Below are 14,827 nucleotides of genomic sequence, written 5' to 3' on the forward strand. Positions count from 1 at the left end.
CCAGATCAGGGATCCAGCAAGATATGCAGAGCAGCCAAAAAAAAAAAAAAAAAAAAAAAAAAGGTAATCCTGCTGCCTGCTGGGAAAAGGAAATAAAAATAATTCTCGGGTGACTCCAGACATCTGTTCATTTGAGCTCTGGTTTTCAGTAAGACTCTGTTTGATTCTCAGCACTTTGCTGCGAGGCTCCAGATAGTCTGCTTTCTACTTGTTTCCTGCCTGTCCCATTCTCAATCTTTGCTCTGACTGTAGGGGTTTATGTTCCTTTAACTAGTTAGTTTATTTCTGCTTTGGGGCTCGTAATGCACAAGATTCCCGATGCTTGGGAATCTTTCTTAGTCCTCAAGTCTCAGAAAAACCATCACTTCCTCCAGGAAGCCCTCCTTAACTTTGCCATCTAAAGTGGTCCCCCTCAGCCCCCACCCATTCCTCTCCATAATATCACCCTGTTTATTTCCTTCGTGACACAACAGACTGTACATTGTCGACACATTAAAGGTGATAAATTTGTTGAGAGTGAATGAATAAGCAAAGATATGAAGGAAGACAGTCAAGGATAGGAGCCGAGTTTTATACTATTTACATATTTTATACAGTGACTAGCAGAGCATTGGGTTCATGCTTAGTTTCAATAAATACTTAAAACATTTGAAATTTATGTTTATAGGGCACCTTAAGGATGAGGCATGATTTATCAAAAAAAAAAGTATGAATGAAAACTCTATTTTCCTTGAACAAACAAACAAAAAAATTGCTTTAACTCGCTAGACCTCACTATTTCACTGTGAAATGGGGATCAGTATATTTGCTATGAGAAAGCAAGGATACTGCATAAGTGAAAGTGTTTTGTAAACTATAAAAGATATGCAAACCCACTCAAAGCCTTATTTTACAGAATACCAAAACACCGAAAAGCTCTAACTTGCCTAAGATTAATATAGGCAGTTATTAGTAGTACTTGTTTCCTGAATCGCAGTCTGGTGCTTTTAGTTAAAACTGTTCAAATATTATTATAACAACAATACAAAAAATAAAAACAACACACGCACATACACATTAATAAGCCAGTCTTCCATCTCAACAAATCACTTACTTCAATGTTCCTGATTTTTTCCAGAATGTCTCCATTTGAAACTGCAGTAAAACAATTTTGAACTTTTGAAATACCTTTTAAAGTTTTCAGCCAAGTTTTACAATTGGATGGCTGAATTATGTAAAGTCCAAAATACTGCCATTTATGTCATCATTTTAGATGACTGACTCAATTCCAGGATCCTCTATCCTGCTTCTCAAAGGATGTTTTGCAGATTTCTGGGTGGTTCCTGTAATACTTGCAAACAGTCTACAAGATTAATACTATTCCATAATAATGATACTAAGATATTATTTTTCATTTTTGCTCTCACTCTCTCACTAGTGTACAGTTACATTTTTTAGAGCCTACATGACCTGTGATATCCCAGCACTGAATACAGAGGCAGATGTGAGGATCTAGCCACCTTCGAGAAGCCAGACATTAGATTTGCAAAAACGTTAAAGAACACCACACTTCTCAATAAACTTTAATTTGCATTGGAAACAACAGTTATTTTTCATGAAAATTTTTTTATATTAACCTATAATTGGCTTGTTGCTATTTTTAATATAAATTAATAAATAAATACATTTTAAACATTTCTCAGTTCCAATCTCTAATGCCACAAATACTGATAGATATATAACCCAAATGAGCAAAAGCTCTTTAGGGTCCTCAGTAATTTTTAAGTGTCTAAAGGCAACCTGAGGCTAAAAAGCAGAAAAGCACTGCTCTCCCCACTGAACCTGAACCTTGAGATCCACTTGGTCCAATGCTTACCTGCTCAGCTGGGACCTTAAACCTTAGGCCACTCTCAATAACTAAGTACTGACACCTTGTTTATTGTAGGGACACCTGAGCCAGGCCACGTCCAGAAGTACCCTCATCCTTCATCCTTCCTCATATGGATCTAGGCCTGGGGAGCTTTACTATATGCCCTGGAAATCTTGGGGGTGGGTGGGAAATGGACCATTAGCTCCTGGGACCCCTTAGCTGTAATGGTGGGGCTTAACCACATCCATAGCCTCGGCCCACCTCTCAGGTCTCACTTCCTCTATCTCTGACTTCCATTTGTGGTTCCCGCTCCCCTCTTACATCCTAGTGCATCCTCGCCCCAGTCCACAGTATCTGACGTCAACTCCAGTCTCAGGCTGAATGTGTCACCCTGATGTTGAAGCAACCGGTTTTCTGACTGTCACGTTCTCACACTTCTTGGTTGGGAGCTATGTGGCAGCACTTGTGTTCCTGAGACTGGCCCCTGCCCCATCGTTACGTGCAAATGAGTTACTAAAGCAACAGCCTAATGAGGGAGAGATGGGGCTGGGGCTTGGGGAGGTGTCCAGGGGACCTCTGGAGGAGATTTTCTTCCGTGACCAGAAGGAAGGAGGGTGGTTTTCCTCCAGGGGGTGCTGTGCTGTGGTAGTAGAGGTGGCCTGGGCTCTCTACTTGGCTCTGAGACCGGGGAATTGGTCCTGGAGGCTGCGGTGGGTCTCTGCCCTGTGAAGGACCAGGCCGCCCTCAGGCACTGTGACCCCCTGGGCCCCTGTAAACGCTGGACAGATAAAGAGGGGGCTGTCATCAGACCCCAGCCTGAATAAGGGCCTCAGGGGCCCAGAGAAGGGCGAACGGGGACACGTGTAGATGTGCGACCTGTCCCTCATGTTATAGAAGGACACATCTCCAGCTTCATAATCCAGGAAGATGCCCACCCGGCGAAGGCGCTCTTTCAGGGGGAGAATCTTCTTTGGGGAGGACAGGACGCGGTACTTGTTCTCAAACATCTCCAGGGTCCAGAAGCCGTTCTGAGGAACCAGTAGGGCTTCCCCTTTCCTCTTAACACTGTCTCTACAAACACCCACAGCCCAAACCATCACGTTTTCGACCTCCACCTCCCAGTAATGTCTCCCTGAGGAGTAGTTCTCTAGGCCCAGGACACAAGGCTGACAGTCAAATCTCTCTGGGTTGTCAGGCAAGCTCTGCCTGGAGGGACCCCGTCTCACACTTCTCCGGTCCTCTGACAGGAAGAGCTCGGGATGAGCGGTGTCTGGGTCCAGTACCACATCAGCTGCAGAGGAAGTCTCAGGTTTAGGCCTAGGATCTCAGGAGATTGTGAGATTCCTGGTCCCCAGAGAGATCCCAGAAAGCTGGTGGGAGATTCCCCCATGTGACCACCTTTTCCGTGAAGGCACCTCGATCCCAGATCCCAGGCAGCTCACAGAAAATTCCTGAGGCCGCACTTCTATCTCTTAAGTGGCAGGAGCACTACCTCAGGTCGAGGAGAACTGGGGCTCTAAGAAATATAGAAAGTTCAGCAAATGAGCTGAAATTAATGGCTCCCGCTTTCTCTCAATGTTCTTAGATCTGCCCCCTTTTCTATTCAAAATATATGATCTCTGGGACTCTCTTTAGTTAAAAAGCTTCCCACATGGCTTAAACCAGCAAGGAGGACCTATCCCCTCCCCCTCCCCCTCCCCCTCCCCCAATTAAGCCATTAAGACCAATTTTTCCCTACACAGATAAGGGTGATGAAGTGTCCCTACACTGGTCCTCTGTGTTCTACCAGTTTAACCAGGTGACAACTGATTTAAACGACTAATATGCGTACCCTTCAAAGGGTAAAAAAGAAGGATAATGTCCCCCAAAGTCTACCTGCCATACTTGCTTGAGAGGTGAGTATGGCAAAAGGTAGTTTTGCCTTAATAACACTGGTGTGACATCTATAGCTATGACCTCTCTGGATACAGGAAATGCCTCAGACCCCCGACTTTCTGCAGCCCTCTCCCATCTGCAGTTACTATTACTTAGTCAGTCTACATCGAACACAAAATCATTGTGTTAAAATGATTTGCTTCTTTCTCCAAGTTGTTATGTCTGATGGTGATAATTTTGAAATTCGAAAGAGGAAAGGTCCAAGTGCTGTGGGATCTAGTAAAGCCTGCATTCTTTGATGCTCGTGAGCAGAACCTGACAAATCATAAAACTCAAAGTGCTCATTAGGACCAGGCCATTGGACCCTGTGTTCTCCCACCTGCCCAGGTCCTCTCCGCTGGCAGGCTATACACAGGGTTAGCAGCATTCTCTTGGAGCAGGAAGGTATTTCTGGTCCCTATTTGTACACCCCTCAGCCAGGCCTGGGAAGCTTATTGCTTTTCCCACACGTGGCTCTTCCACTGTGTAGTCTATACCATCTCCCAGGTTATAAATAGCTAAGCCAGTATTGTCTTCTTTCAAATTAATCCAGGATCCAAAGAGCAACAGCTACTAAAAGGTAACCTTTCGGGACATCTATTATGTATGGTAGACCTTTGGTAATCATCGATGAAATTATTCTAAAAAAGAGAGGATGGTGGGAAGTAAGCTATAGAGTTGGTTAAGAGCTGCGGGGCTTCCCTGACAGCAGAGGTAGGCTCCGGCACTGGGTGGGATACTGCTGGTGAATCGACCCCAGGCTCCTGCCCCCGCTAGCCAGCCTTGGGTCTCCTTGTTCATCTCCTCTAATGTGTCCCGTTGGCTGCCTGGTGGGGAGAAAGCTCGGGATCTGAGGGAATGTCAGAGGCGCTCACCCGCATGTAAGAGGCTTCTTCTCCATCCTGCAATGGGGACAGGCAGAGAGGTGAGCTTCAGGAGACAATGCAGGGCAGAATGCAAATCATGCAGGGAGTGGTTCAGGAAATGCTCAACTTACGCAGTTCTTCATGAAGTTGCTCTGAAAAAGAAACAGAAACAAATGAATGTCCTCAAGAGAAGAACTAAGAGAGATAGAGTTTGTCTTAAATGATGATGGCTGGTCTTCTATTTGAATACCACTGTCCCCCTCCCCCCGCTGCCTTGGGAATTGTCAAGATACCAGAAATAACATATGATCAGGTGGCTGGATATTATCAGTACTTATTTGGGTTTGCTCTTGTCCAACAATACAGGGCTATACGTAGCCAGGTGAATGGATGCAACATTTGCAGAATGGAAGAAAGCGAGGTCTGAGGGATTCATTACTAGGACACGAAGAGTTCTAAGCCCTTGCCGCTGCCTTTATTCACGTCCTCTCTCTCTTTCGCAGGCTTTTAGCTGCCCGAGCTGTGTCCTTTTGTATGACAGTGAACTGTCTTCCTACTCTTTTACCTTTTATTAGACGTTCTTTCTCTTTTTCCACACGTTCTTTCCCCAGTTCCTTACGTGCAATTTCTTTCTCTTCATTTTCAATCTCTATTTGCATGGACAGAAGCTTTTTCTCCATTTGGAGTTTCTTGACGAGACAGATGCTCCCAGCGATGATGAAGAGCAGAGAAGGCAGGATGACAGTCAGGGCCACCATCCAGGGAGATGTGCTGGGAATAAAGGGTTCTGAAAAGGGAGCCCAAAAGTCCCATTTAGTGAGAGAAAGGAGCCCTGGGATTAGAGCCCTTCCGGGCGCAGATCTGAAGAGCGCCTCCCCTGCACCCCTGGCCCCCACCAGGTCCCTGCTCCGTCAGCTTCTCTTTCAGAAACCCCAGCTAGGGAAAGAGACTGTGGCTCTGCACTGGCTCACCCCGCAGTGATTGCCAGGGTTGGGGCCCCAGCAGACAAAAAAGCAGTAACATCTGGAGTCACCATGGGTAAGACCAGGGTGACTAAAAGCTAACCAGCCATACTGAATCAGCACGGCCACCACATGGTACAAGCCACCATCCCTTCTTGCCTGGAATATTGCAATGCCTTCTCCCTGCTTCTGTCCATATCCTCTGCGGTCTGTCCTCGGCACAGAGGCCTAAGTGAGATCATGTTGTTTCTCTGCTCAAAACCCTGCAGTGTTTCCTACCTCACTGAGACTAACAGCCAAAGTCCATTTGTGGCCTACACTGCCTCATATGATTCAGATCTACTATCTCTCTGAATTCATCTCCTCCAACTCTCCCTGCCCTCAATCCATTCCAGTGATATCTGTGTCTTGGGGGGATCCTTGAAACTGCCAGATATGCTCCTGCCTCAGCCCTTTGCATATGCTGTTCCTGCTACCTGGCTTGCTCAGTCCTCGAACATCTGCATGGCTCACTCCTCACTTCCCCAACTGCCATATTTTCCGTGAAGCTTTCCCCAATCGTCCTATTTACAATTACAACTGCCTTATGCCCCTGACACTCTCTATCACCCCCTCACTAACTTTTTTCTATGGTACTTATCACCATCTGATATAATCCACAGTTTAATTAATTATTTCACTCCTTGTTTTAATTCATGATTTCATTTATTGCCTTCTGCTGTTCTAGAATGTGAGCCCCATGAGGGCAGGTATCTTCATGTATTTTGTTCACTGATTTACCTTCGGTTTCTAGAACAGTGTCTTGAACATATGAGACGCTTGTTCAGTATTTAATGAATTTATGAATGTCTACAGACAGAGAATTTCTCCAGCTCTGTCCCTTGGGAAATCTCTTGGGCAGGAAGGCAGGGCTTCAGCAGATACTACCTGCCATAGATTTATGACTGATCTACATGTTTGAAAATTGCCGCAGGATAAGGACCATAACAGAGAAAAACAAAACAAAACAAAACTATCAGATTTACCCCCAGAGAAGAGGCTTCCTACTCCTGTGTTTTGAGGTGATTTGATTTTTCCTCTTGTGACAAGGGGAGAGGCCTCAGCTCAGCTGTAGCCTCTAGCTCTTCAGTGCCCAGGACCCTTCCACTCCACGCCCCTACTCCCATCCCCATGCTGGGCTCCGGTCTGTCTGATGAGGATCCCGCCTCCATGAGATGAGCCTCCAGAGAGCAGGGAACTAACCTGGAATGAAAATCACAGTTTCCTTCTCCTGGTTGAGCAGGGTGTTGTTGACGGAGCAGGTCACGTTCCTCACAGACTCATCCATGATGATCACAGCCATGGTGACCACGAAGAGGCCATCTGCGTTCGTAGTGTAAGCCTCCTCCAGTGGGGGCATGATGTCACCATAAGGGTCCCTCCACACGGCATGGGGCTCTGGGTACCACCCTACAGATGTGCATTCCAGCCGGATGCCTCCATCCTCGTGGCCCTTCATTTCAATAACGGGCTGAGAACCCAGGCCTGGGGAGAGAGACCAGCTAAAGAGGTAATGGTGTCTTAGCCGAAGTGTCTTAGCAGATCAGCTGTTAGTGATGAGAGCCAAGGGAAGCCGGGAGAGAGCAAGAGGCTGGTGTCCAGAGAAACTGATGACACACATTCCATTCTGTGAAGGGAGAAAGGAAGGAAGGAAAGGAGGGAGGGATGGAGGAAGGAAGGAAGGAGCCAGTAAGGAGGAAAGGAAGGAAGAAGACCTTGATGTTGGAGAACACCAGGTGACCAACATGTCAAAAAAATTGTGAGATCTCTAAGTGGGGAAAGGATTACATTGTACTTTTCTTTGCGCTCCACCTACGGACCCCATCACAGGCGCAAGCATTTATCTGCCTCCTAATAAATATTGGTTGATTGATTCATTCAGCTAGAGATTTTAATTTTCTCACTTCCGGGTGGGTGTGTCCACTGTGACCAGAAAGAAGCAGGCTTTCACTTTCTGCCTGAGAGGACTTCTGCCTGAGAGGACTTCTGCCTGAGAGGACTTCTCAGTAGCTCTGGCTTCCTGAAGTTCTAGGTCAATACAATAAGGACAGAAACCTGCCAGGCTGGCAGAATCTTAAGAAAGTTTTTGAGTTCAAGGCACTGACCCTCTTCTCCTGGTTTAGGACTTCACATCGCCACAGCTGTCTGATAATCATAAGCAGCTGTTGGTTTTTAGGAAAATTGACAGAGCCAGTGTGCAAAGCCAACCCTTACCCCAATTCAGAGATGTTTACCTTCCAGTCAATTGGGCTCCGTCAATTAGGTAATTTTCTTACAGTCCCTTGACAACATTCCCCTATTAGATCTGGATGCTCCCGGGATCCTTAAGATAAAAACATCACCTCCTTGGGCTTCCCTGGTGACGCAGTGGTTGGGAGTCCACCTGCCGGTACAGGGGACACGGGTTCGTGCCCCGGTCCGGGAGGATCCCACGTGCCGCGGAGCGGCTGGGCCCGTGAGCCCTGGCCGCTGGGCCTGCGCGTCCGGAGCCTGTGCTCCGCGGCGGGGGAGGCCACAACAGTGAGAGGCCCGCGTACCGCAAAAAAAAAAAAAAAAAAAAAAAAAAAAAATCACCTCCTTAATGTCAGCAGATCATCGTCAAAAGTCCTAAGAATCTAGACTCTTCCTATCTTATTCTATCTTTCAGAGACTCCTCAATAAAAGAGAATACTGGGTAGGAGAGAGCTGCAAATGCATGGTCCTGGGAGACTTCTGCCCCTTTAGCCAGGTATCCAGCAATCATCCAGACTTCTTTTAAGGAGTTCCTTTGTTAAGCCTGTCCAACAAATTATACCAAAGACAAAATTAAAGCAGTCACTTAAGCCTTACTACTTCTTGCTCAATTTGATCTTTTCAAGATGGAAAATAAAAAACAACTAGTGGCATATTGAAAGGCTCACACAGAAACTTTGAAGTGGGATAAGATTCAAAAGAACTTGGCCAGATGGAAAGAAATCCTACAAAATGTTCCAGGGCAGGGGTTCGATAAGGGCAAGCAGGAGACAATAGACTTAAGGACAGAACCAGCCAGCCGATTAACCAAACTGGAAAACAGTAAGCAAGCAAGCAAACAGGTGTACACCAACTCGCTTCAGAGTGCGGCAGGTCAGGGTCTTGTTTACAGGGGAAGAATGGAAAATGCCTGCCACATACAAACACATGGTGATCAGCTCTGTAGTGCCGTTGTGAACAGAGTCAGGGCACAAGGGTGGAGAAACCCTTCTTCCGTGATATTCTATATTAACCAGATACAAAACTGCCCTTCTGAGTAACGAAGATGGGATCTCCTGCCAGTCAAGTTTGAGGCCCACTGGGAAGGTCGCACTGTCCACAAACCTCCGTTGGTCTGGTGGACTGAAATGCCATTGATTTATGTGTGTCTTAAAGGCTTTTCCATTCTTCAAACATTTCTTTTAAAGTATAATACTCTGACACCGGAAGTGAGGTCATACCTTAAAGCCAATAAACTTGTAGAAATCCCAGTTTAAATGCCACTTCTATCCTGAAGCCTGGCCAAATTCTCACTCATTTTCTCTGTGGGACCACTAGGCTTAATATATAATTTACATCTCAGTCACTCACACGACAACTAGTATTTGAGGAGAGGGAAAGAAGGTAAACTTAATGTTTATCAAGAAATGAGATGTCCATATATGCTGTAGTTTCCTGGGCAGTCCTTGTTGATTCCACTTGTCCCTGTGCAATTATTGACAGTGCCTCCTCTCACTCTCAAAAGTGTGCAGTTTGAGTGATAAACTATATGGTCCCCTATCAGGAGCCCACACGCCCTGTGTTGTGCTAGATGGGACTTCACGCTGGATGCTCTCAGTAGCCCTAGACGTGCATGGCTCACTTCCTCACTTCATTCTTGTTTTGTTCAATCGCCATCTTTTTCCGTGAAGTTTTTCCTGACCATTCTATTTCTAATTACCTTACCTCCTTGCCTCCTAGAACTTTCCATCTCTTCCCTGCTTTATTATTTTCTATAGTACTCATCGCCATCTGATATAAAATCCAGTTTAATTATTTCATTTATTTCTCTGTGCACCCTCCAGAATGTGAGTTCCACGAGGGTAGGGATCTTCATGTACTTTGTTCACTGATTTATCCTCAGTTTCTGAAACAGTGACTTGAACATGAGATGCTTGTTAAGTATTTGTGGAATGAATTTATGAATGTCCGCAATGAGGGGTGTGCAAGGGTAAATTTTTCCACTCTGATTTTGATATCAGCCATTCATCTTTTTCACTCCTTCATTTTACAGCTACTTATTAAGTACCTGCTAGGTGCCAAGCAATTTGCTAGATGCTGGAGACATAGTTGTGAATAACTGCTGGTCCTGATTGTGATGTGGACTATTAACGCTTTAAAAGAATGTCTAGTAACAAAAACCTGAATGAGTACTTTTTAGTGCTGTCTACAAAAATTTTCAGTTCACCTGGGCCCATGGTTAGGCTTGTACTTCCCTCTCCTGTATAGTTAGGCATAACCATGTGACGTGCTTTGGTCAATGAAATGTGAGTATAAATAACATGTAGCACCTCCCAGGCAGAAGCTTTACAAACCAGTGAGTAATTTGCCGGGCTCTCTTTCCCTCTGCTCAGGTGAACCACAAAGCTCCAGGCAGATCTGTATGAAGTAGAGCCCCACCAGACTCAGGAAGGATATATTTCATGTGTTAGAAACAGACCTTTGTTGATTTAACGTACTGAGATTTGAGGGCTGCTTGTGACCAGAGCATAACCTTGACAATCCTGACTAATGCATACTTCAAAGATGATTAAAAGCAGGGACTGGTAAGAGGCTCATGGAAAAAGGTTAAAAAAAAGCAGATCTCAGGCTTAGAATAGAGATAGCTCAGGCACGATGTGATGACCACTTACAGCTTTATGGAGCAGATTCATTTAATCCTTCAATAATATTTGTTGAGCACCTGTTATGCTCCAGGGTCTGTTCTAAAGGTGTGGATACAGCAGGAGAAAAATAGAAAACAATCCCTTATGAAATCTACATTCTAGTGGAAGAGCCATAATAATCTGGATAAATACGTAAAATGCATATATGTAAGAAGGTGAGAGGTGCTGAGGAAAACAGTAGGGAAGGAGGGTAAAAAGGGTCAAGGATGGTGTTCGATCCTCACACGCGTGGAAAATAACTTATGAAAAAGAAAAAAATAGATTGAAATCACATGTGAAAAACTTCTCTTTGGACTTAATGAAAAAGGTATGGAGCATCATATATGACTGGCGAGAGTGTATATTGGTACAAACACTTTGGAAAACAAATGTGTAGTACCTATTAAGGATGTATATTTCTCATTATACAGCATGTCTCTTCCTAGGAACCTGTTTAAGTTGGGGATTTTGAGAAGTGGCATGTTGTGGACTGAACTGTGCCCCCGCAAAATTCATATGTTGAAGCCCTAACCTCCAGGCCCTTAGAATGTGCACGTATTTGGAGAGAGGGCCTTTAAAGAGGTAATTAAGTTAAAATGAGGCTGTTAGGGTGGGCCCTAATCCAATCTGACTGGTGTCCTTATAAGAAGAGGAGATTAGGACACACAGAGAAAGACACCAGGAATGTGGACCCACAGAGGGATGGCCACACGAAGACACGGAGAGAAGACCACACGAGGACCCAGTGAGAAGGTGGCCATCTGCAGGCCAGGGAGAGAGGCCTCAGAAGAAACCAAACCTGCTGACAGCTTGATCTTGGACTTCCAGCCTCCAGAACTGTGAGGAAATACATTTCTGTTGTTTAAGCCACCCAGTCTGTGGTCCTTTTGTTATGGCAGCCCTAGCAAACTAACTCGGTCAGTAGAAGGCAGTGTTCTAGTTCTTGACATGAGTAGTGGTTACATGGGTTATAGCTCATAATAATTCAGTAACCTGTACATTAATGTTCTATGAGTTTTTGTGTATGAGTATAATACTTCACAATAAAGATGTCTAATTCTAAAACATGTTACTGAGGAAGACGCTTAGAGATCTCTCACAAGTAGGCATAAGAATAATTTGTAGGGATTAAGCATTCGCCCCTACTCAAGGTGACAGCTGAGTTCCGTGTGTGCGTCTCAAGAGTCGATGCCCACCGTTTAGCAGAGCAAACCCACTCACTGGGTCCTTGAGCAGGGGAAAGCCACCCTCCTTGTTTAAAGGGGATTCTAGGCAAAAATCTGCTGGTCTGCAGGGGCCCTGAGGTGAGGAGAAAAACTTTCCCTAAGAGTCAGGCTGTGAAAAAGCAATGGAGCAAAATGGAAGGTCGTACCTGCCACCATCAGGTACATGATGGCCTCGTCGTAGGATCTGCCTTCTTGGAAATAACAGCGGTAGATACCGTTTTCGTGGGCTGTGACGTTGTGTATGATCAGCTCCACGCTCCCTTTGCTGATAGCTTCGCTCACAAAGGTTGTTCTTCCCCGGTACTCCTCCATCTGCTCCTCCGTTCTCTCTCGATGACCCTTGTACACGAACACTGCAGGGGAGAACTGCGTCCGGAACCACCGCACCTCCATGCCCTCAGCGTTTTTCTCAGGTGACAGGTGGCAGTGTAACTTGGTGTCTTCTCCCACCATGGCCAGAATTGGATCAGCTGGTCCCAGGACAGTAAATTGGACTGTTCAACAAAGCGGTAGAGTCAGACAAGGGCACCAGCCATTAACTCTCTAAGGTGGGAAAAGAAGTGGATATGCCAGGACACAGACATGTTCTTTCTAAGGGGCTTCCTGGGCTCAGGACTCTGGGGGCCAAGAGATGTGGCTGGTCGACAGTAACAGACACCTAGCAGGGGTAGGAGGGGTGTCTATTGAGGATGCTAATGCTTCTTGAACAACACATTGAGAAGCATACCCTGATACCCCGCATGGACCCTGAGCTTACACAGATCTTTTTCTATTTCCCAAACCAGCACAGTGCCTGGAGTATACTATAAACTTGAGCTGTCCAATATGATAGCCACTAGCTAGTCCCAATTGGAGTGTGCTGTAAATGTACAATACACACAATTTTGAAAATTTTGAAAAAAATGTTAAGTATCTCACTGTTAATATTTTACATTAATTAAAAGTTTAATAATATTTTGGTTATGTGGAGTTAAAATAGATTATGAAAGGTTGTTTTATCTGTTTCTTTTTACTTTTTTAAACGTAGCTACTAAGAATTTTAAGTTATATATGCAGCTCGCCTTTTGTGGCTCTCACTGGATTGCTAAATGGAGGGCGCTGGGATCCGTTCGAAGACCGTGCGCAGAACGAAAAGGTGAGCGCACACAACTGCAGCCCTTCTTTACCCTTCCTCTTTGCAGACTGAAGTGCTGATTTTCCTTTCTGAGAAGTTGATAGGAGTTAGTGGCATGCACCCCTACCTGAGACCGAGGCAAACAAGCTGAGGAGGTGGAAGAAGAGAAGGGAGCCTGGCAGGGAGAAATGCAGAGAAGCAGCTGGCTCCATAAGCACCCACGAGAGGCAGGGACGCGAAGCCTAGAGAGACGTGGAGAATCAGCCAGGGAGACTCGGCACTACGGTTCTGATCTAGGTCAAACTTTCCTGTAACCCGTGTTGGTTATCATCAGCGCCCCAACTGCTGTCTGGGGCAGCCCCCTTCCTCTCCCGGTTCAGGTATTTCCCGATAGATGGCTTCATTAAACATTCCAGGGAATAAGCCAACAATACAACGATCGGGAAGACAGTTTTCCGCCCTCCTCGGCTCACTTCTCCGGCCAGAGTTGAGTTTCTTCAGACGTCACTTGATATTCTTCCAAACCCATCCTCCCTCCCGTCCCTTCCTCCTCGCCGCGAATCTGGCTCAGCACCAAGTCAAGCCAGGGGTGGAGAGCCTCCCTCCCCTCACCCCCGCCCCCGGAAGCATCCCCTACCCGGGACCCCGCCTTTCCCCTTACCAGGTTCTGTTCCTCCCGCCTACCGCCCCCCACTCCCCGCCCCAACCCGAGCGGTAGCGCGTCCCCTCCCTTTCTTACCTTCTAGAATTAACTTCTGCGTTTTCTTTTCTCCTCTGACGCTCAAATGATGATTTTCCAGTTGTCCTTCTTCCCCCTAAACCCGCCCATGGGCACAGGCACAACCAGACCAAATCTTCCCGAAAGCGGAGAAGGAACTTTTCTTCGCCTCCCGTTAGTCGCGGCCTGGGGGCTGCGGTCCCTGGGACCCGGTCCACTCGGGGACCACAAAGTCACAAGATCTCCAATGAATGATTTAGAGCAGGCCGTGGGTCAGCCAGCCAATGGCATCCCTGAACCTGCTTTCTCACCAGTTACTGGGTAGAATACACAGAAACAGCTTAGGACTTAAAAACGCACAGCCGCACGGAGCCTTTAAAAAACTTTCCTTTTTCTTTCTTCAGAAGCGAGATACTTTTCATTTTTTTATTGAAAAGCCTTGAGATTCCCCGAGGATTTTGGCGTTGCAGCTAATCACCAGGAGAGGCCTGCCGTGTGTAGAAGTCTCTCTCTCTCTCTGTGTGTGTGTGTGTGTGTGTGTGTGTGTGTGTGTGTGTGTATGGTGTTTGGGGTTGGGGGTGTGATGACGTAAGCATAAGCATCTCTCACAGCTTCACATGTTTCTTAGTCTTGGGTGGGATGGAGCCCAGTTGCCCACATGATAACCAACTGATTAATGTACCCTTTATGTAATTTTTCTCTCAGTTGGCTTTTCTCTTTTTATTTATTTTCAAACTTGAGTTTTCTGGGATCAGTTCTCAAGTAGACAACGTGACTCCGAGTCCTTGACTCAGAGTCAGCTTTTGGGGAACCCAAACTAAGAGATGGATTCGGTAGAAAGTTCACCAGACATCATCAACAGTGAGAATTATCTTTTCTGCAAAAGGACACTCTGACATGTATACCTGGGTTTAGTAAGTGAACGGAGGGCTATAGATAAAATTTCCCAAGAGTCACTCATTGAGATTCACGGGAATCTCCAATCGTGGAGGCCCTTAGTGTATACAGGACAGAGGCCTCCTCCAGAGTGAGTGAGGCTGTGACTACGTGTGCTAGCCTGAAGAGTTCACACCAGAATCTTTACAACCTGTGATTATGACACATTACATGGCAAAAGAGACCTTAAGGTTATGGATCTTAATGTAGAGAGATTATCCTGGATTCATAGGAAGATTATCCTGGATTATCTGGTTGGACATATCTAATTACATAAATTCTTAAAAGTGGAAAAAGGCAGGAGAGTC

General features: G+C 45.9%; 1 protein-coding gene across 1 annotated transcript; it reads right to left on the reverse strand.

The window, feature by feature from the left end:
• Positions 1-2,517: 2,517 nt before the first annotated feature.
• LOC136129679 (butyrophilin subfamily 2 member A2-like) lies at positions 2,518-13,101 on the reverse strand. Its single transcript, XM_065885995.1, has 7 exons — positions 12,993-13,101; positions 11,898-12,245; positions 6,834-7,115; positions 5,195-5,416; positions 4,761-4,781; positions 4,639-4,665; positions 2,518-3,140 (listed from the first exon to the last, which is right to left on the reverse strand). The coding sequence occupies exons 1-7, from the start codon at positions 13,075-13,077 to the stop codon at positions 2,518-2,520; spliced, it is 1,608 nt and encodes a 535-aa protein (XP_065742067.1). The 5' UTR covers positions 13,078-13,101.
• Between the last annotated feature and the right edge of the window lie 1,726 nt (positions 13,102-14,827).

The sequence above is a fragment of the Phocoena phocoena genome, chromosome 10 (genome assembly GCF_963924675.1).
Source record: "Phocoena phocoena chromosome 10, mPhoPho1.1, whole genome shotgun sequence".
Classification (NCBI taxonomy): domain Eukaryota; kingdom Metazoa; phylum Chordata; class Mammalia; order Artiodactyla; family Phocoenidae; genus Phocoena; species Phocoena phocoena.